Source organism: Panthera leo, chromosome B4, assembly GCF_018350215.1.
Source record: "Panthera leo isolate Ple1 chromosome B4, P.leo_Ple1_pat1.1, whole genome shotgun sequence".
In the NCBI taxonomy this organism is placed as follows: Eukaryota; Metazoa; Chordata; class Mammalia; order Carnivora; family Felidae; genus Panthera; species Panthera leo.
In genome coordinates, this window is record NC_056685.1 from 45,208,715 (window position 1) to 45,231,790 (window position 23,076).

Here is a 23,076-nt window from a genome sequence, read left to right on the forward strand (position 1 = left end):
TCAGTGTCTCACTGTGCTTCTCTTCCCTTAGTTTGCCAGGTGGTTAAGAAAACCACGTGGGGACACGGTCCCGCAAAGACGGCGTGTGTCCCCTGGTGTGCATCACCTGTAACTTCTGTATACTGAATTTCGCTGCAGCCTGTCAAAAGATACTAAAGACAGGCCTATTTGAAGCACTCGATTTTCTGGCGTTTCCATAGCGAAATCCATACGCCACACTGATCTACTGTGAACCAAAGGGACGTCGTCCTTCCTTTGCATGACGTTATCAAGTCTAGCTCAGATTCACAGGACTCTTAAAAAAGCTATCGTGATATGAACAGAGTCTAATGGACTGAAATAGAGATTTCTCCGCCTTACGTTAATGATAGCACTTTGAGAGTTAAATAGTGAGGTGGGAGGATAGGGACAGGGATTGAACGGTATGGAGACAGTTGGAGAGGGGATCAATGAGGAGAGGGCCGGGAACAGTCCCCACAAAGGCCACTGCTTTGAAGCAGTTGGAATCCTTTCATTAGACACTGGGACCCTCTTTGGCAGGCACTGTCGTGTGGTGCTCTCTCCCTTCCCTGCGTTCCGGGCTCCCCCGTCGAAGTGAGTCGTCGTATTGCGGTCAAGTCCAGTTTTACTCTTCAAAGGCATAAGGTGCAGAGAAGACCGATGGTGCGGGCTAGAAAGAGAAGGACTCGTACTGTCTGCAGGATGGTCTTCTCTCAACTTGACTAGGTTTCATGTGCGAGGTCCCCTCAGATGTGGGGTCAGAGCCTGCACAGCTTCTGGGGCTCACGTCTGCATGCTTTCTGGGGCTTTGTGTCCTCACCTGGTGGCCAGGGAGACGGCGTTTGGGGCCTGGTGGCACTTCCTCTCCCTCATGCTTCCTCCTGCACTGGATGACCCAGGGGGCGTCCCAAAGGCCTGCCGCTCCGCCCGCCCTCTGACCCGGCCGTGGGTTCAGCTCTGCAGGCTCCCGTGTGCGGCGGCCCTTCGTGTGGTCAGTTGGCTCTTCCCTTGTTACCTGTGACCTCTTTGTTCTTCCTGATCGTCCCCTCGTGGAATGTTAGCGAGGGCTTTGTGGTTCCTGTTGCCTAATCTCCCTCCCTCGTTACAGCGGTGAGGCCTGGGGAGGGGGAGGTAGCAGGTCAGCCAAGACATGCTTTGGCTCAAGGCAGAGCGAGGACCAGAACCCAAGTCTCTGGAATCCTCGTCCGGGGCTCTTGCCATGTCTCTCTTCCGTTCTGTGTCGTCAGGCTTGGAGAACACGTCCGGTGTGTTTAGCTGATGACCCTCAAACCTCTGCGAGAGCCAAAGTTGCTGTGAAAACCCGATTTTAAACTGATTTTCTCCAGCGAGAACACACTTACAATCAGAAGAGAATATAAAGGGTTTTTTTTTTTGAAGGAGGTTGATCGAAGGCAAGGCAAGGCTTCGCTCATCTGGGTCCTTTCACGCTGCGTTGTGGTGGAGAGTGAATCCTCGCTCTGGTGCTCGCCTCGGATCTCTGCTGAGACAGGCACCTTATCAGAGGCCTTCCTGGGCCACCCTTCTAAAACAGCAACTACCCAATGTTCACTGCTTTTTTTTTTTTTTTTGAGAGAGAGAAAGAGAGTGCACATAAGTGGGGGAGGGGCAGAGGGAGAGGGAGAGAGAGAATCTCTTAAGCAGGCTCCGCACCTGCCCAGAGAAGAGCCTGCTTTGGGGCTCGATCCCATCACCATGAGATCATCAAGAGTCGAACACTTAACTGACCGAGCCACCCGGGCACCCCACTGCTTTGTTTTTCTGTCAGGCGCTTGTCACGCTCTGACATCGATTGTAGTTATGTTTTGCTTAAATGTATTTCCACTTCCACGAGTATATATAAACCCCATAGGCCTAGAGACTTCTGTCTCTTGTTCGCTGCTATATATCCCCAGCCCCCGGAGCAGTGCCTAGAACGCAGTAAGCAAATATTTCTCAAAACAGCGAATGGACCTTTGTTTGGGCAAGCAACCCAACCTTTGTGCGCCTTACGTATCTTGTGAGTAAAAATAGGGATGAGAAATAGAGCCTACCTATAGGCGTCCAGTTATGGAACGGATAAGTCTGGGGATGAAAAGGCACAGCACAGGGAATACAGGCAATGATATTGTAACAGCAGTTGTATGGTGACAGATGGAAGTTACACTTGCGGGGAGCACAGCATAAGGTAGAGATGTCGAATCACTCTGTTGTACACCTGAAACTAATGTAACACCGTCTGTCAACTGTGTTTCGGTAACCAAAAGAATAGAGCCTGCCTCATCACTGCGGTGAGAACGGGAGGAGTTCGTCCCTCTAAAGCACTTGGAACCAGCCTGGCGCATAGTAAATGCTCAATAAACGTTCTCGGTTACTATAATTATTGTTAAATATTTGACTTCCTTACACTAGACTGTAAATTCCCTGAGGGCAGAGACTGTTTCTCACGTCATCTTTCTATTCCTGGTAGCAATGCGGCTGACACGTGATGGATACGCAGCGTTTGTTAAATACATACATTATAGAGAAATTGTAGGCGATATCTGCGTAAATAGTTGTTACATCTAGGTGAATAGTTTTCCTTCCTGTCTTTTTCTCTGAGCTGTAGGTGGTGAATCTTCGTGGACTAGGATGATTGTATCTAGCCTTAGCTCATCGCTTAAGCAGTGGGGCCGATGATTTATTTTGTGGCCATGACTGGGCTGAAGTTTCCTGGGGATTGACGCCAGTGGCAGAAGCTTGGTGGGTGACGAATGTCACCCCAGCCTGTCAGATACATGGCGGTTCATGTATGAACCATGGCGGTTGAGATCCCCTCCATTCATAGTTGATACTTCACAGAAATGCTTCCCTGGTAAAGGGGGTGCTTATAGAGACGGCAGGCATCTGAACAGACAGATGCTGGAAAAGGCGAAAGAGAAGGTTTAGAGGGAAACATACTCCTCCTCTCTGTTCTCAAGAAACAATTTAAAGGTTGTAAAAATACGCTTTTAAACTTGAGCCAGCCATTTGAATTCCATGGGCCTCACGGTTTTTGTGGTGAAATTAGAGACTGGGACTAGAAGATCTCCAAGGAAGCTCCTTACTTTTTAGATTTCCTGGTTCTGTGGCAAATGTTTAAGAAGACCCTAGACTGATGAAGAGTTTAAGGTCAGAGGTTTAAGTAGAGACACCGCTAAAGTGGAAGAGGGTGTTACCATAGGAGCATGGGACAAGTGGCTAACTGACATATAGTGTCCGTTTGTGAGAAGGACTGGAAAATTATAGTATTTCAATAGAAAATGAACTCAGAACCCACATCTTAACAAAAGGCTTTTCTGATCTCCTGGTTTGGGTCAGTTTATTTAATGTGAGCTAAGTTGCGTGTTAGCTGTCCAGTCTGGGTATCTGATTTGTGAAACTTTCCCATAACTAAGTCCCAGGAGGTTTCCAATCACGCCCATAAGGTAATGCAATTTGGCAAGAGGATTTGGACCTTGACAAAATCTCTTGCCCAATTTGGTTTCCAGAAGGGCTGACTTACCTAATTTGAAAATAAATTGAAAACAAAACCTTTGGTTGTTACTTGTTTGATGAAATGCCACAGAGAGCTATAATTTTTTTTTCTCATACCCCATTAGTGTGGAGAAGATTGTTACCATTTACTGTCCTTGATTTACTGTCCTTTCCTGCCATAGTGCTCCAGTAGGGCTAAATCACTATAGCAATGATATTAAATCCTAGGAATCCTTATGTGTGTGTGTGTGTGTGTGTGTGTGTGTGTGTGTGTGTGTGTGTGTGATGTGTATTAGTACGTATGTATATTTTGTACCATGTATTTCTGCCTGCATTCCCAACCTCCACATTAATACTAACCTTCTATTGCTGTGTAACGAATCAGCACACATTTACTATCTTACAGTTTCTGGGGGTCAGGAATCCAGACACAGCTAATTGGGGCATTCACTTAGGGTCTCACAAGGCTGCAATTAATGTGTTAGCCAGGGCTGTGGTCTTATCTGAGGCTCGACTGCAGAAGAATCTACTTTTGTTGGCAAATTAGTACTTTGTAGCTGTGGGCAGAGGATTTCAGTTACTTGTTAGCTATTGGCCAGAGGTGGCCATCAGCTCTTTACCATGAATGCCTCGCAGCCCAGACACCCCACCCATGGTGGCTTGCTCCTTCAAGACTAGCAAAGGAGTTTAATATTTTCCTGTAGCTCAGATTTCTTTTTAGGTGTGACCTCAGTTTTTCCCCTATTATCCTTGTAAGGTGAGATAGAAGGAGGGAGAACCAAGAAGCTTTAAAAAAGCTAAATGAAAAATTTTAAATGGAAATACCATATGATCCAGTAATTCCACTACTGGGTATTTTTACTCAGAGAAAACAAACAAACAAAAAAACCACTGGGTCAAAAAGATACATGTACCCCTCTTTTCATTGCTGCGTTACATACAGTAGCCAAGATGTGGAAGCAACCTAAGGGTCCATGGATAGATGATTAGATAAAGAAGATGTGTTGTGTATATATAATGGCATATTACTCAGCTGTCAAGAAGAATGAGATCTCATCATTTGTGACAGCACGGATGGACCTCGAGGGTATTATGCTAAGTGCGATAAGTCAGAGAAAGAAAAATGCCATGTGACTTCACTTATATGTGGAACCTAAGAAAAGAAAACAAATGAATAAGCAAAGAAAACAGAAACAGGCTCAAAAATGCAAAGAAGCTGGTGGTGGTCAGCTTCTTGCCAGAGGAGGTGTGGCGGGGGGGGGGGGAATCGGCTATTTGGTGAAGGGTACAAGGATACCCTTGTACTGGAAGGATACAAACTTCCAGTAATAAAATAAATAAGTCACAGGGATGAGAAATATAAACCCTGCTCCGTCCCGCTCCCCCACCCTCCCCCTCCCCGCCCCCAGAAGCTAAGTATAGTAAGGTTGCAAGTGGCCACTGGTTGCTCTAGAATAAGAGTACAAGTTGATTAGTAACAAAAACTAACATTTTCTAAATATTTCCTACATACCAGATCATGTGCAAAGGGCTTTATGGCACTGTATGCTCATTCAGCTCTCTGACACGGCTCTGAGTTAGGTATTAGTATTACTAAACTATTTCATAGGTAGGGCAGTTGAGGGTTGGAGAGGTTATATAATCAGACCAAGGTTTGCAGACAGAAAGCGCCCAGGTCTGAAAACAGGCAGGCAGATTCCAGAAGCCATTACCATCCTCCTCTGAAAATCTTTTCCGTTAGAATGTACTGCTACCCATGTTTGGAATTCCTACTCGCTTTTGGCAGATACTTAACTCCCTGCATATTGCAAAGGGTCATTGTAATAGATTGCTCCTTTAAAAGTGCAGCACTAAAATGGGAGGGCAGTGTTCTTTCTTTCCTACTTCAGCCAAGCTTTCTTATTTTTTTTCCGAAGACCTATGGGACAAATTGAAGGAACCCAGAACCTAGTGGGATCTGTATGTATTAATAAGACTTTTGCTGCACATACGTCCAAGAAATGAAACCTCAAGGTTGGTACAATACAGCTTGCTCATTTTAATTTATTTAAAATGTTCATTTTCAAGTAAGCATTATGCACTTCATTATTCCACAAAACCTCAGGAATCTGGAAAAGACCGAATAGGTCTCTGTTTCCATTCTGTAAATCATTTATGTAGATATGGATCTTGTTGAGAGATGTGCAAAATTTGATTGGAGTATTAGAAACTGAAATTTTAGAGGGGTGCCTGGGTGGTTCCATCAGTTAAGCCTCTGACTCTTGGTTTCAGCTTGGATTGTGATCTCACATTTTGTGAGATCAAGCCCCACATCAGGCTGTGTATTGACAGTGCAGAGCTTGCTTGGGATTCTGTCTCTCCTTCTCTCTGACACCTTCCCCCACCCCTGCTCTCTTTCTCTCTCAAAATAAAGAAATAAACTTAAAAAACAAGAAACTGACATTTTAGAATAAGTCATCTAGTTGTGTGTGTTTCTTCTATATTTCTGGAAGCCTGGAGAGTTATATTGCAAGATACTTTATAAATACAGAGGAAAAGTAAAATACAGAGAAGGCTCATTGATTATTGAACTTTTTCATGAGGAGCAGCAGATAGAGGTCAAGAGGATGGAAAAATGCTGTGCTGGGTGAGATCCAGGCAAATATCCAAAAGTGTGGTGGCCATCCCACATGTTATATAGAATGGCAGAGTCCTCCAGCTGGAAGGACCTTAGGACCTACTGAGGCCCCCTTCATTTGCTAGAAGGGATGCAGAGGTTCAAGTAGGTCAAGGTCGTGCATCTAACTTCTTTCATCAAATGCTTATGAATTTGTCTTCCCTGAACTCAGCCTGGACACCTTTCTTGAACTTAAAGTTGTCCTTCCTCCTATATTACATTTTTTATATGCTTCAATTCAGATCTGTCCAGTGCTGTAGTTATTTGAGTATATGTCTCATTCTCCCTAGGATTCTTTAGACTATTTATAATCAACTTTAATTTCCTTCCAACCTAGGATGAGACCTGGGACATTGGAGGTTCTCAATATGGTTGGGGAAGGCAGGGCTTACAACCGTTAAACTTCCATTTTGAGTTTTTGAGGAAGATCCCCTCATTCCGGGAATCTGAGAGTTGGTGAACAAATTCAGATCTACCCTGTCAGTATCCTCATGTTCCTATGTTTTTGTTCTGTTTGTCCTCAATTTCTTTTCCCTCATCCATTGTCTTTTTCCCCCCACTTAGAAATTATGGCAGAATAACATCAAAGTGACCATTTTAACCATTTTTATGTGTACAATTTACTATCACTAAGCTCACTCGCATTATCGTGCAACTGTGTCCACCATCCACGTCTAGAACTTTTTTTATCTTCCCCAGCTGAAACTCCATAACCCATTAAACACTAACCTCTGCTCACCCTTCCTTCCAGTCTCTGGTAACCACCATTTTCCTTTCTGTCTCTGTGAATTTGACTCTTGTGGGTGCGTCACATAAATGGAGTCATACGGTATTTGCCTTTTTGTGATTGGCTTATTTCACTTAGCCTACGTTTGAAGGCTCATTCACGTTGGAGCATATTTCAGAATTTCATTATTTGTGATGCCATCCATTGTCTGTTAAGACTCAAAAGTTTCAGTGTTTTTAGTTTCTGTAGCCAGAGGTAGATTTTTCTGCCAGACCTATCCGGAGCCTTTTCCTGAGATGAAATCTCCAAGGGCATGCCCTGACTTCCTTTGGGGGAGCTGTGTAGCAAAACTGAGGCAATTCATGTCAGTGCAACACAGGAACACCTGCTATGTATCAGGGGCTCTGCCCATGGTCTCTTGGTAGCAGCAGAATTCAAATAAAGCTTTTATAAAGAGTATAAACTTACACTTTGAAGAACAAAGCAGAATTGGCCTCAAAAGCCATCATCAGCATGGCCATCAAAGCCTATGTCATGGTCCATAAAGAACTTGGCTCTTCACGAAGCGTTTTGATAGGAAGGAAGTTCACCAGGAAAAGACATAGCCCCTACCTGTATGCAGTGTATATTCATTTACATTTATGTAAAATATCAGAAATTGCTCTGGGAAACAGAAAAAATGAATATAGTTAGTATACTTTTTTTTTTTTTTGAATTTTTTTAACGTTTATTTATTTTGGAGACAGAGAGAGACAGAGCATAAACGGGGGGAGGGTCAGAGAGAGAGGGAGACACAGAATCTGAAACAGGCTCCAGGCACTGAACCATCAGCACAGAGCCTGACGCGGGGCTCGAACTCACAGATGGTGAGATCATGACCTGAGCTGAAGTCGGATGCTTAACCGACTGAGCCACCCAGGCGCCCCTATAATTAGTATTCTTAAAACGTGATCATGTTGGGGCGCCTGGGTGTCTCAGTTGGTCGAGCGTCCGACTTCAGCTCAGGTCATGATCTCACAGCTTGTGAGTTCGAGCCCCGCGTCAGGCCCTGTGCTGACAGCTCGGAGCCTGCAGCCTGCTTTGGATTCTGTGCCTCCCTCTCTCTGCCCCAACCCACTCTCATTCTGTCTCTGTCTCTCTCAAAAATAAATAAACATCAAGAAAAAAAATTAAAAAAAAAAAGTGATCATGTAAGGAGGGCCCCAGGCTTTCAGATACAGAAAGGGAAAACACTACTTGGGTACAAGTATTGAAAGAAAATACCCAGGAGTCATTAGTTGACTAAAAGCTGACTGGGAAAAAGTGCTGAAATATACTAAAAATAATATGAGTTTCAAGGAAAATAACCCTTTTGCTAACCTTTGCATTAGTCAGTTCCTTATTAGAGTATTTTTTCCTGTTTTAGTCACTCTTTATAAGAGTGTGTATAAATACAGAAGATGAAGAGAAGTGTGATAAAAATAATTGAAACTGTAGAACATAGGTTTTAAAAGAAAAGGTTAGAGAAATTTGGGGATTAGAATGGCTAACTTTGTCACCTTAATATTAAAAAAAACCCAGTAGACTATTTGTGGGCAAGCCAGTGTGAATGATACCAAGAAGTTTAAAACACACTTTTGGGAGCCTGGGGGGCACAGTTGATTGGGTGTCAGACTCTTGATTTCAGCTCAGGTCATGATCTCATGGGGTTCCCTGCTGAGCGTGGAGCCTGCTTGGGATATTTTCTCTCTTTCTCTCTCTCTCTCTCTCTCTCTCCCCCCTGCCCCCCCGCCTCTGCCCCTTTCCTGCTTGTGTTTTCTCTCTCTCTCTGCCCCTTCCCTGCTTGTGTTTTCTCTCTCTCTCAAAATATATAAATAAACATCAAAACACACACACACACACACACACACACACACACACACACACACAGACTACCCTTATGGGGCTTTAATCTACTGTCCAGGTTTTCATTGCGCAGTTGATCAGGGGGTTTTTTTGTTTGTTTTTTGTGTTTTTTTTTTTCAATTTCCCATGAGAACTGAGTGGAAGGAAATGCATGTGAAGTTGTGGAAGATATTTCAAAAGATCCTCGGAGCCTAGCAGAGTGCCTTGTAACTACCCACTGGGAGATGAGTTTCCTTCCTGGCGGTTGAGAGGGCTGGGCAGGACACCTTCCTGAAGGAATCTGGACTGAATGATGTCAATTACGTAACTCCTTTTCGTTTTAAGATTAGAAGGAAACTTTAGCAAGAGATAGGTAATTGCCCTGTGAGTATAAGAGTCAATGCCTAAAATATATGTATATTTCCAAGGTTTTAAAAATAAAAAAAGAAAAGCTGTCTTGGTCCCTCCAAAGTATTTTCAGGTCTTCTTCCTGTAGTTTTTACCTGACTCTTGCTTGTTCCTTTCTTAGCAGTTATTGCAACTTACAGACACTTTGTTTATTTTGTCTGTCTTGCCATCACAATGTAGGCACCACGAGAACAGGGACTGTGCCTGTCCAGTTCTTTATTATATTTCTGGCATCAAGCGCAGTGTTGACACACAGTAGGTACTCAAGAGAGAATGATTTAATGAAAGAACCATCATTCAAGAGTGGGGTGGGGAGAGAAAAGTGCTACAAAGCCCAGGCAGTGGATGTTGACTGCCTCAAAGGGATACTAGCCTGGGGGTTAAACAGGGAAGGAAGAGAGAGGCAGAGAGCAGGAGAAGAGGAAGGGGAGTGAATTCACAGGGCTTTTCTTTCTTTCTTTTTTTTTTTTTTTTCCCTGTTGTTGTTGTTGGTACCTTAAGTAAGAACATGCTAAAAATGGTTGACGTAGAGTGTCCTATAAAAAACAGGAGGCTGCATGGGCTGGTGCCCAGACACACTAGCTCTGGGAAGCAGTTCACGCTGACTTGCCACCGGGTGAAGTTTGTTAATGTTTTCTAAAATAGCCAAAGGCTCTCGAAAAAACCAAGTTTCCCTGGGGTGCAAATCATTTGGAGGTTTTAGTGGTGGTGGTGGTGGTGGGGTGTATATGTTTCAAGCGTCTGAGTCCTTTAGTTATACTTTCTGCCCTGGCCCTTAAATGCTTTTCGAGCAGCTTTAGATTAGATGATCTGCATTGGGATAATGGGATGATTTTGCAGTGAGCTGCCTCTGTGCTTTGGACTCTGCAGTTCTCCTTGGCCTGAATAGCCACGCACACACACACAAAATCTTGATTTAGTCTGGTCTGGTCTCTTGTAGCCTCACTTAAGGACATGAAGTCCAGACCTGAGGATGATTAACCTAAAACACGAGCCTATTAACAAAAGGGTAAAACAAATAAAGTTTAGAAAGAAAATCCCTTCTTTCCAAACAGTCAGTCCTCCCCAAATCCAAACAATTCCACGTTCCAAACTGCCCCATGCTGACGGCGCTTTTCAGGGAGAGTTTTCTGAACCACAGGGTTCCCTCATAACTTGAAGAGTGTTCCAAGGGGAAGACAGGAGGGCAGTAAAGACAACTCTAACCCTCGTCAGCCTACCCAAGGTCTCTGGCCATCTCTGTATGCTTCCCCAAGAGAAGGGAGGCTGGAAATCAGTCTACTTGCTGGTGTTGAACTGCTTTTAATAACAGAGGAAACAGAGAAATGAAAGCGAGAGCCTGAACCTATGGACTTGTCCAGAATCATTGTGAGAGATGTACTGTCGCGATGGGAGCCCCGCCCCCTCAGCTTCCAGGGTTTTACACATCTTTGGAGGACCTCTTTGGGACAGGGATGATAAGAAGTAAATGTTCCTTCTGCTGATGTCCCTTTGTCTGAGCTCTCGATGTCCTCAGACCCCACGTCCGTGTTGGAGAAAGGACTCAAAATAACAGTGCCTTTCATTTTATAAAGCAGCTCTTAAAATATTTGCTTTTGTTATCTCGTTCCATCCTGATAATAACCGTGTGAGAAAAGCAGGGTGCGTTCTTACTGTTCCTGTGTCTGTGCAGAGAAACTGATGCACAAAGTATTTAGTAAAATGGGCAGAGCAGGGACCGAACTCTGTGTCTTCTCACCATGAAAGCAAGCGCGAGTGCACGTGCACATTGTCTCTGGTGAAGCAGCCCTGACGAAAAATCAAAGAGTAGACAGACCGATGGAGCGCACTTTGGCTTTTTAAATTTTTCTTCAGTGAGGGGCGCTTGGGTGGCTCAGGTCACGATCTCGCGGTCCGTGAGTTCGAGCCCCGCATCAGGCTCTGTGCTGACAGCTCAGAGCCTGGAGCCTGCTTCGGGTTCTGTGTCTCCTTCTGTCCCTGCCTCTCTCCCGCTCACACTCTGTCTCTCTTTCAAGAATAAATAAACATTTAAAAAATAATAGTAAATAAATAAATTTTCCCTCAGTGAAATAGTGAATCAATATTCTCTGAGCCTCTGTGGTGGCGAGCCCTCCATACTTTCTAGGCCTCACTGAGAGAGGCTCTGAGAATCCCAGTGACCCCAAGTTTAAGTGTTGGGGAGACCGTAGGGCCAGCTGGACTGTGTTTTGAGAGTAGGACAGATAAGCGACTCTTTGTGTGTGTGTGTGATTTTTTTGTTCTTTAAAAAAAATGTTTAATGTTTATTTATTTTTGAGAGAGAGAGAGAGAGAGACATGCAGACAGAGCATGAGCGGGAGAGGAGCAGAGAGAGAGGGAGACACAGAATGCAAAGCAGGCTCCAGGGTCCGAGCAGTCAGCACAGAGCCCGACGCGGGCCTTGAACTCACGAACCGTGAGATCATGACCTGAGCCTAAGTTGGACACTTAACTGACTGAGCCACCCAGGCGCCCCAATAAGCAACTAAGCCTTAAGTGAACTGAGCAGCAAGGAATTCTTAAATTGACAGGTGGAGAGAATCCCTGTAAGGCCCGCTTTCTTGTAGGGCAGTTGTTCCTCAGGGCCTGGCTCCAGGATGATTGCTTCCATGGCGGTATCTGTTTGCTTTCTGATGGGGCATAAAATTTACCTTTTGAGTTCTATAAATGGAATCAGGGGTAAAGTCTTGACTTTGTTGGACGCAGGACCCGCAAGTTGGTTTCTCTTGTTTGGGGAGCCCTCTGCTCCACAGTGAACATTTTGTACTGTCAGGTAGACCTTTCGGCCAGAGGACCAACTCTTGGGTGTTTGGAAAGGAAGACAAACCTGTATTTTGGAGAAAGGGCCTATTGTTCCCAGGGAGCGGTTGTAGCCAATTTCTCGGGCTCCTTGGCTGACTCTGAAGAAGGAATTGAAGTCAGAATGCTAATCACTGACTTGCGCAGACATCAACAATCAAACCTCAGGGAACTCATACGAAAGTAAACAAAAGTGCTGCATTTCAGATTCTGGAAGGAGAGCGGTCCTGTAAAGGAGGCTCAAGACGAAAAAGAAATGTGTGGGTGAGGAAAAAAGTTCTCATTCCCTGCTTCTCAAGTGGGTAGTCTTGAACAGAGGGAAATCCTGAGGTGTGGGCTCGTTCGCCGTCACCAGGATTAATGTGGCTGGCGACATTTTCTTTTTTCTTTATCAGAGATGGTCTCCTCAGCCCAGAGCCCGGAGCAGCCTTGTGAGAACCACACCCTGTCTGGATCGCACGATTTCTCCACGTGAGCTGGACACATACGCTGTATTCTAACTGGGCACCGTATCTCCGTTGATCCATCTCATGTTGTCACTTGTTCCCTCTAATGCCAAAGAGCGGGCTGCTGTCGAGAATGCTGTTACCCGGAAGGAGCAGTTTGCTTCTAAATGGGAGCAAGTTTGGAATCGTTGGAGCCCAGTTGTGTAGCTCTTGAGTCGTGGGCCCGTGAAATGTTCTTCTCAGCCTGGGTTAGGCCGTGATGATTTTTCTCCTCCGAATGTCAAGACAGAGTTATTTCCCCCCACCATTACTGTCGTCCAGCCTCCTTCGTGTAGATTTATGTATTCTAATCTGGGCCTTTCTTTGATTTGGTGCCAGTTTCTACAAATTCCAAGTCGTGTATGTGGCAGGTGGCTAAAGTGGTCTGTCCTAGAATGCATGGTGGAAATAGCAGCACTGGTCGTGGAATGGGGAGACCTGATTCTGCTTCTGCCAGTGGCCCGCCTGTGACCTGAAATGTCACTGAGCTGGTTGTGTCACTTTACAGGCCCATATTCACCTGTTATTGATGAGGCTGGACTAGAACATGGCTACGGTAATTCTAATCTCAGCCCTCTTTCCTTCTATATTACAGTTTATAAAGTGACTCTTTAATAGGAGCCCTTTAGGGGTGCCTGGGTGGCTCAGTTTGGCTGGGTGTCCGACTTCGGCTCAGGTCATGATCCCATGGTTCGTGGGTTCGAGCCTTGTGTCTGTGCTGGCAGCTCGCAGCCTGGAGCCTGCTTCAGATTCTGTGTGTGTCTCTCTCTGCCCCTCCCCCACTCACACTCTGTCTCTCTGTCTCTCTGTCTCTCTCAAGTATAAATAAACATTAAAAAAAAAAATAGGAACCCTTTCTAGGCTGTTTGAAGTCTATCCATTCTTCTTCTAGTACTTCTATTTATGATTCTCCCAGCCTTGTTCCCTGAAGTTTGGTGAGCAGAGAAGTTTTTCCATCCATTATTCTGTTATTCTCAGTTCTGTGGTGAGCGTACATCCAAAGCTATGCTTACTCTCCAGGTTAACCTTTGTTTCCAGTGTGAGCACTCATTTACCTGAAATTGGAATACATCGGGGCTGGGGCACATGGGACAAATGGGAGCATCTCAAGTTTAGGGTTGAGGCGTCCTGATGAGGGCGGGGAGTTGCCCAACCAAAGGAGCCACCCAGCTGCCCCTAAAGGGCTCCTATTCAAGAGTCACTTTATAAACTATAATATAGACTATTATAAACTATCACATAGAAGGAAAGAAGGCTGAGATGAGAATTACTGAAGCCCTGTTCTAGTCCAGCATGGGGGGTCGCTTGGGTGGCTCAGTCGGTTAAGCGTCTTGACTCTTGGTTTCGGCTCAGGGTTCGTGAGTTCGAGCCCCACATCTGGCTCTACGCTGGCAGTGAGGAGCCCGCTTGGGCTTCTCTCTCTCCCTCTCTCTCTCTGCCCCTCTCCCACTTGCTCTCTCTGTCTCTCAAAAATAAATACATAAACCTCAAAAGAAAATGTATAAAAAAAAAAAGAAAAATGATCAGAATTGATGAGGGATTTGAAGGCAAGTAAAGCGTTCCTCACCGGGGACCATTTTGGGCAGTCCTGTTGTTTTCCTAGCTATTGACATGACTGGTCAGGAAGCTTACTGACAGGTTGGCAATTCGTTAGAAGTGCCGTGGGGCCCTGCTGTGTTTTCTTAAGGAGACGTGGGGCCGAGGTGCCACATCCCTGGAAGGTGCTCCCAGTGGCGGCTCACAGTCTGGACATCACAGATGATCAAGATTTTCATCTCTCTGGTGTGCATCCCCTCTACAAGCCTTTCTGTGTTAACCCTTATCAACCGGGGGGCCATTGACAGCTCCCTACCAAGCGGGATGGCCATTGTTTTGCTCTGGGCGTGTTGTACCTGTGCCCCTGCCTTGTTTCACTTTCCCAGAATGTGAGGGACTTAGAATCCACTTGAGAAGGGTACGCCTCAGTGTGTGAAGAGTTCTCTAGCAGCATCAGCTTCCGGATAGCAAAGACAATGTGATCCGAGAAGGAGAGATCTGTATTCAGGAGTGATCAGGGGAGGCTGTCTTGAGGTGGTACTCTCACTACACGGACGGAAAGCTTGATTTTTCTCCCTTTTATTTTATTTCATTGTTATTTTTTTTTAGAATTTTTTTTAATGTTCATTTATTTTTGAGAGAGAGAGAGACAGACAGACAGAGTACAAGTGGGGGAGGAGCAGAGAGAGAGAGAGGGAGACAGAATCTGAAGCAGGCTCCAGCCTCTGAGCTGTCAGCACGGAGTCCGACACGGGGCTCGAACTCACAAACTGTGAGATCATGACCTGAGTCGAAGTTGGACGCTGAACCAACTGAGCCACCCAGGCGCCCCTCTCCCTTTTGTTTTATGTGCAGCACCTGGTGTGTGTGTGTGTGTGTGTGTGTGTGTGTGTGTGTGTCTGTGTGTGTGTGTGTCTGTGTGTGTGTGTGTATAAAGATATGTGGGTTACAAAGCCTAACAATAAAATGAAAACCTCAGAACCACCATCTAAGGAACGAGAACATTACCAGCACTGCTGCCACTCCCCTGACACCTTCCCACCCGAGTTAGCGCCTGTCTTAAATTCCGTGAGGCTTATTCCCTTGCTTTTGTTTTTCTTTTTGAAAGCCTCTGGACAGCTCATGTTTTCTTTGGAGATCTCAGAAGTTTCTGGTGATACAGGATCTCTGAAAGCAGAACACCTGGGGCATATGTGATGGTCAGTTTTCCGTGCAGGCTCCTCCACTATCCAAAAGTAGAGTGTTCCTGCGAAAACTGCCTTAAGCTGAAATGGTGTTAAAGGGAAGGGGTAATTACCACTAATTTACACGAAAGAAGTTTTGACTATTCCCAACCCCCCCAAAAATAACGTCCCTTGGGCTTTTCTGGAGTCTTAGGACACAGACACATCTTGCAAACAGACCCCCACAGTAAGTTGAGATAAAGCACAGATGCTCACAGACACAGTTCAAAGCCTTGGCAGCTTAATGCCGTGATGCTGAGTGTGGTTCCCAGGGAAGGAGCTTGGCGGGGGCCCCTGTCATTGCTCGGGGTGCTTTGCCTCTATAACGGCTTGCTGCAAAACAAACACTGAATGCTATTTTCACGTTTCTCCTTTTTTCAAAACGGAAAATCCTCTTCAGGTTTCATTTGGTTCATGAAAACAGGTACTAACACGGGTCTTTTATAAAAGTGAAGCAGCGTAAAGTTTTGAAAAGTGGGGGATACCTGTCCATGCTTGGCTGGGCCACCGGTGCTCAGATGTGTGATCAAATGTGATTTGGGATGTTTCTCTGAAGGTGTTTGTGGATGAGATTCGTATTAAAACTGGGAGACTGTGAATAAAGCATGTTGCCCTTCGTGGTGGGGGTGGGTCTTATCCAATCAGTTGAAGGCCTGAATAGAACAAAAGACTGACACCCCCCCACCCCCACCCCATACTTCCACCCCCTGCCTTGCCCTGACAGGGCAAGAAGGAAGGATGCAGAGGACATTGGCTGTTGCCTGGGTTCCCAGGCCACCAGCCCACCAGTCCACCACCCCACCCTGCAGATTTTGTACTCATGTTGGCTGTGTTTCTCTGGAAAACCCTGACTACTACAGCATATCACAGTTCTCCGCATGCCATGTGAGTAGCATGACAGAATTGATTTGTGGAGTATTCTTTTGTCAGGAGATCAGCAGTATATTAGTCACATGCTAGGAAAGCCTTTGGCCGATTCTGGCCCAGGCCATGGAAGGGAAATCTTGATTTTTCTATAGAAGCAAAGCCAGCTCTTTTTGGAGCACTGTTTTCTCCTTGGTGTAGTACTCTGTCCCCTTCCAAAGTCCCATTGCTTTTGTTAGTCACTCAGATACCCTCTCCTACCAACGCTCCCCTGCAGTACACCCATCATTCCTCAGCAACACGTGCACAAGCATATCTGTGTATGTTCCCGCATCTTCTGTCCGGAACCTAGCTCTCCTTGTTACCGGGAAAGACATTTCTGCCCCGAGGCTGGGGGGCATCGTCCACCTGTATTTATTATGTGCTGCCATGTTCCAGACCCAATTGAGGTACTTTACCTGTTTATTCCATGTTTATCCTCGTAACAACGAGCCCAGGTGGTGGCTTCTATCATCATGATGACTTTGCAGCGAGAAAACGGCGAGTAGGTTATAGAAATGTGATTTGAATCCAATGTGACCCCAAGAGCCTCTGCTCCTAACACCTTTTAAACATATTATGAACTGGAAAGTATTCTGCAAATATAAGAAACAGCTATTATTAAAATACACCCTTGGGGCGCCTGGGTGGCTTAGTCGGTTGAGCGTCTGACTTTGACTCAGGTCGAGATCTCATAGTTCACGAGTTCAAGCCCCGCGTCAGGCTCTATGCTGATGGCTCAGAGCCTGGAGCCTGCTTCAGATTCTGTGTCTCCCTCTCTCTCTGCCCCTCTTCCACTCGCACTCGGTCTCTCTCTTCCTCTCTCAAAAATAAATGAACACGAAAAAAAACATTAAAAAAAAATACACCCTTGCCTTGGGGCCCCACGCTCTGCTAGTTGATAGCTAGGGCATTTGAGGACCTGATCCAAGCCAATGAGGTCATTGGTAGGAATGTATCGCCCTTCCTGGAAAGCTCTGGTTCTTTGACAGAAGTCTGGCCGTCCCAGTGCCTGAGCACCAAGGAAAAGTTCTAAAGGGGGCCCTTAGGACGTGACAGTTGGTGGTGAGCTGGGTCACGAGCCTCCCCTTAGGTCACACCCAGGAGGAGGCCACTGCCTGCGTTGTGTTTAAATAGATCCTGGAGACTACAGTGTAGCCCATCGAGGCAAAGCAACTCCTCAGGCGAGGATGCCTTGCCTTGGGGAGTCAGAGTCCTCCGCCGGGCAGGGCAGCTCTTTGGTTCTTCTTCGCCAATCCCGGACCGTGGCAGATGTTGTTAAGTACTCCTAGCCCTCTGCAGAATAACCAGTGCTAACTGATCGAGTTGTGCAAATAGCACGAAAGGTCCTTGGCCGTCATTCTTGCAGCGATCTGGGTTTCCCCAGAGAACCCAGCCTGGCTTTACTCTGGCCTCCCTGGTCTCTCTTGTGTCCTATTTCTCCAGGATTTCAACACTGGCTCTGCCTGTTATTCTGGTTTCTTCAGTGTTTTTTAACTCCTTTTCCTGTCTGGTTACGAAGTGGAATGGGACTACACACCTCAGTTTCCAAAGTGGATTCTCAGGGAATAAGAATCATTGTCTTTTCATGGAGACAGTTCCTTTTTTTGGGTAATGGCAGTGCCTGGAGACTCTCTCCGCACAGCAATGCACACCAACGTTCCTAGGACTGTCCGTCCCTGCGAGGCTCATGTCTCGCAACCGTGGAGGGGGCAGAAATTATTCCATTTAAGTGTAGAAAGTTTTTTTTTTTTAAATGTTTACATATTTTTGGGAGAGAGAGAGAAAGAGACACAGAGCATGAGTGGGGGAGGGGCAGAGAGAAGGGGACACAGAATCCAAAGCAGGTTCCAGGCTCCAAGCCGTCAGCCCAGAGCCCGACGTGGGGCTCGAACTCACGGACCACGAGATCGTGACCCGGGCCGAAGTCGGGCGCTTCACCCACTGAGCCACCCAGGCGCGGCGCCTAGAAACTTTCTTTTTTAAAAGGCCTCCCTTCCTTTTTCTTCATGTGTCCTGGGTCCCCCTCTCTGGTACTCTCACACGCACACTGGTATACAGAGATGGTGTCTGGTCCCAGATTCCTTTTGAAGGAACGTTTGTGTCTGCCTTTGTTTTCTGTGGGAGATCCATGCTCTTCCCTTGGCTCTCCAAACGTCTCTCCCAAAAGCATTTTCAAAATGTCGGTCAAGCAAGGGAACAATGGTTTCTGGGTCGTTTCAGGGGCACCTAGTTAATTACTCAAAAACGAATAAAATGTGGAGGAGTACTCCTCCGAAGCTGTGATTTGTACGTCATTTCCTTGCTTTCTTCAACACCCTTATTTTTGAACCAGTAAGTATTTTGATCAACATTTTTTTTTTTTGAGGAAGAATTGTGTGGTATTTCCCAACCTTCCCCCGTGGGTGGAACTGCATTACTGAATCACTTTTCTCTATTTTTTTCCGCTTTCTGTCTCCTGTTTTGTCAAGGCTCCAGCAAACTCCAGCCTTTTTTCGGTGTTTTTTAGTCCTGGAATTTTAGCGTGGCATCTGTGGTTGTGTTAATTTCCCATCATTATTTTCCAGCCCATCAAGGAAGCCTCAGAAAAACAAAGCATTTTGTTTAATCCTCAGGTGGAGGTTGGAAGCCTGGTACATACGGGCCCTTTTGAGCGGTCCCAGAGGCCGGGAAAATAGGGGTCTCACTGACTGTTGGTGAAGCGAAACACATTCCTTTCGTTAGCCTTTGTGCTATTCCCTCCTTCATCCATCCAGTCCTTTTTAAGGGATAGTAGTGCTGTTAGAAACATTCCTTGTGTGGTCAGATTTTCAGCCTTAACCTAGTCGGAGACTTAGGGTGACAGGCCAGTTCTGTAGAGGCCCTGTGTGGACTAAAGGACTCAGAAGCCAGTCTAGTCCCATCCCTTCCTAGAAACGTGCCCTCTCAGGGATACATCACCTCACCGTGGGTGGGGACGATATTCCTGGTGGTGCCCGTCTGTACCAGTCGGGGTTCTCTGGAGAACTAGAACCAATCGGGCGTGTGTGTGTGTGTGTGTGTGTGTGTGTGTGTGTGTGCGCGCGCGCGCGTGCAGACAGATTTATTGTAAGGAATTGGCACACGCAGTTGTGGAGGCTGGCAAGCCCCAAATCTGGAGGGCAGGCAGGCAGGCTAGAGACCCAGGGGAGAGCTGATGTTACAGCTCAAGGCCAAAGGCAGTCTGGAGTAGAATTTTCTCTTCCTCGGGGAAGACCTCAGTCTGTTTCCTCTTCAGGCCTTCCAACTGATCGATTGCACGAGACCTACCTCCATTACAGAGGACAAACTGCTTTACTCTAAGTCCACTGATTTAAATGTTCATCTTTTCAAAAAAAATTGCCTTCACAGCATCATCTAGTCTGGCACGTGACCAAATACCTGGGTTCCACGGCCCAGCCACGTTGACACGTAAAATGAACCCCCGCATGATCTTGCAAGGCTTTTATGAGGGTCAGCTATGAATGGTCGGGAGCCGGAGGCATGTATGGAGAGGCAGCTGTCTTTTAGTGCTTCTCTTTTCCCTCTGTCTGCCTTCTTCACCTCCTGAATTTTGTTTCCTTCCCTTCCTCTTACCCGTTTCTTCCTTCTTCTGACATGTGCTCTCCTTCTCCCCCCCGACTCTGAGATGGGAGACCCGTGTGAAGTGAGAGTAAGGGGAACAATTCAGTGGGTGATTAATGTGTAATGGAAAGAGAATGACAGATCTTGAAGTCACTCTGACTGGAGTTAATCTCGCCCTTTTATGGTCACGGGCAAGGGGATATACCTCTCTGAGCCTTTGGTCACTGATTTCTGAAATGAGGATAATAGTATTTATCTGGTACAATTCTTATGATGATTAAATGATTTAACACAATCATGTACATTTCCCTTGCTTCCAGATGTGTCCTCGAAGTAGAGTTTATTTTAAGTTGAAAGCATTGCTCATTTTGAACTCCTTCAGGCTTTGGGTGCCTAGCCTTGCCATTAAGATCAGATGAACTGTTTTGCTATGATGGTGAACCATCGTTTTGATAAAGTCTCTTAGTGAATGTTCTTGTGTCTTAGTCTCTTTTGCTATTTCTCAGACACTCTAAGCACACTCCTACCTCAGGGCCTTTACATGTGCTGTTTTGTCTATATAGAGCTCTTCCCCCGGATAACTGCATGGCTTATTCTGAACATCTTTCCGGTATCTGCTCAAATGTCACCTCTTCAGTAGGGCCTTCCCTGATTACCTTCTATACAATAACATACTCTTTCGCTCTGTTGCACTTACTTATTTTTCTCTATAGTGTTCATCTGAAATACATATTTCTTTTCCACCCACACCTCCCACTAGAACAGTGGTTCTCAACCTTGGACATTCATTATAATTGCCATGGGAGCCTTTAAAAATCCTAATGCCACATTGCACTCCAGAACGATTAAATTAGAAACTGTTGGTGCAGGAGGTGGAGGGGGCGGGGGTGGGGGTGGTGGGGAGACCCAGTCATCAGCATTCTGTAAAACTTTCCAGGTGATTCCTGTGTGCATCCAGGATCGAGAAGCAGTGCTCTTGTCTAGAACTTTACTACGAGAACGTGGACGGGTAGCGCCCACATCACCGGGGGAGCTTAGTGGAAATACAGGTGTTTGCGCCCCCCCCCCCCCCCGCCCTCCGCCCCGGGCCCACTGAGTCCGATTCGACTGTTGGGCACGATCTCCAGATGAGCCAGGTGCCACTGACGTTGGGGATGAGCTGCACTAGAATGTCACCTTGGGGCACTGTTGCGTTACGTCCTTGGTGCCAGAAGAGTGTCTAGCGTCGAGTAAGCGCTGAGTATTTACTGAGTGAACGAGGAATTAAAGTTGGAGATGAGAGAAAGGAGGTGATGAGGGAAAGAGGACACAGAAAGAAAGAGAAGGCAAGACCGAGGGGACAACAGCTTTGCCCTGCCCACATTCCCCGGGGCCCGGGTATAACCTGCTGCCTGCTCCTGCTTCAAGTCCAGCATCCCGCGGGCTTGCCTCCAGCTATGGTGCTTTCCAAGGTGATAGCTGACTAATCAAAGATACTGCGATAATGAGTCGCCTAACTACCAGGGCCGACTTCTTCCCTGCAAGCATAGATTTTATTAGGAGCCCGCTGAAACCAATCTGCCAGTTAAGTCATAATTTAGTAAGACTTCATGGACTGCCCGCTACACGCGTGGCTTAACCTGGCTCAAGAGGCGAGGCACCAAAGATGGAAGAGAGACACTTACGGTCCAGCAGTAGAGACGGTCGTGGAGGTGAGTGATTCCAACTTGAGGCAAAACGTGATTGGTGCCAGAAGACATGCAGGCAGGGTGCTGTGCAAGGTGAGGCGTGGGTGCTTATCTCAGGGTCAGGGTCGGAGTGGGCTTCCTGGTGGAGGAGCCCGGGGCACACGCGTGGCTGGAACATGGGGTAAGTGAGGCGTGCCCAGGAGCGCAGGGAAGGTGGGTAGGAGGCGGTGAGGGCGGTGGGGTACGGCCAGCTGTTTCCTCACGACCATCCTGAGAAGTAGGGGATGTTGTTTCCATTTTTTTTTTAATTTTTAAAATTAAAAAAAATTGAGATACAGGTGACAGGTGACGTCAGATTCGTTTTAGGCATACAATGTAGTGATTTGCTATATGTATACACTGGGCAGTGGGTATCACAGTGAGTTCAGTTAACATCCATCACCAACCAGAGTCATGAACTTTTTTTTCTAGTGAAGAGAACTTTGAAGATGTAGTCTCTTAGCAACATTCAAATATGCAATACAGGGGGCGCGTGGGTGGCTGAGTCGGTTAAGCGTTCAACTGGGGCTCAGGTCACGATCTCGGGGTTCATGCGTTCGAGCCCCACGTCGGGCTCTGTGCTGACAGCTTGGAGCCTGGAGCCTGCTTCAGATGCTGTGTCTGCCTCTCTCTCTCTCTCTCTCCCCCTCCCCATCCCCATCTTGCACTCTCTGTCTCTCTCTCAAAAATAAACATTAAAAAATTCTTTTTAATTCAAATATACAGTACAGCATTGTTAACTGTAGTCGCCATGAGGCACATTACATCGCTAGGACTCACTTCTTCTATGACTGGACGTTTGTGCCTTTTGACCCTTCCCCATCCCCCCACCTCACCCCTCTACCTCCCGCCTCTGGCAACCACCAATCTGCTCTCTGTGAGTTTGTGGTTTTTTTATTTTGTTTTGTTTTTAGATTCACGTAGATGTGCAATCCTACGGTATTTGTCTTTCTCTGACCTATCTTATGTAGCTACTTTCATTTTAAGGATGAAAAAAACCAAGACTTACAGAGTAAGTAACTCACCCAAGGTCACACACCTAATAAACAGTGCCATTGTGGGCTGCGAACACAGGTCTGTCCCATGTAAGCTGTGATCCTCACGGCTGTGACTGGCTGTCTCACGAATCAGCCCTTTCTCCCACTGCTGACAATGGGCAGACCTTACAAAGGAAGGTCAGGCATTGCTTGCCTTATTTTTGAACAGTTTTGTTTTCTATGACTGTCATAAATTGGGGATTTATGGCAGCCGAATTTTCTCTGAGACTTTGGTCACAGTCACACAATATGACCTTTAGAAGTAAAGGCTTTGAGTTCCTTAAAAAAAAAAAAAAAATCTAGATTGTGAGTGGAGCTAGAAGAAACCTAACCCAAATCAGAGCATTTCTATCAGCTTTCTTTATTAGGTTTCTAATAATAAGGAATAAATATTCAGCAGTTCTTTCTTCGCATAACTAGAAGAGCCAGGGAAGAGTGGTGACCTTCGACCTAGCTGTATCAAGCCTATGATCTTGGTAAAAGGGAATTTGCTGAGCACTCTGGGTCTCACACGAAAAGCTGAAGAAAGCAGCATCTTGTATATTACCCTTCTGTTTAAGACCATTTGGACCCACTTAGGTGGAGAATCAGGGCTGTGACCTGGTGAATTGGGACTGATTTATGCACACTCCCACCCCTGC

At 46.2% G+C, this 23,076-nt stretch overlaps 1 protein-coding gene across 4 annotated transcripts in view; it reads left to right on the top strand.

The window, feature by feature from the left end:
- Positions 1 to 23,076, top strand: part of ETV6 (ETS variant transcription factor 6) — a 251,012-nt gene that overhangs the window by 39,865 nt on the left and 188,071 nt on the right. Inside the window, exon 2 of one of the 4 annotated variants that reach the window (XM_042945815.1) lies at positions 12,359 to 12,434. The exons of the other annotated variants lie outside the window; for them this stretch is intronic. Within the exon in view, the coding sequence (XP_042801749.1) occupies positions 12,359 to 12,434 (76 nt within the window). The remainder of the gene's footprint in view (positions 1 to 12,358; positions 12,435 to 23,076) is intronic. 4 annotated transcript variants of the gene reach the window in all.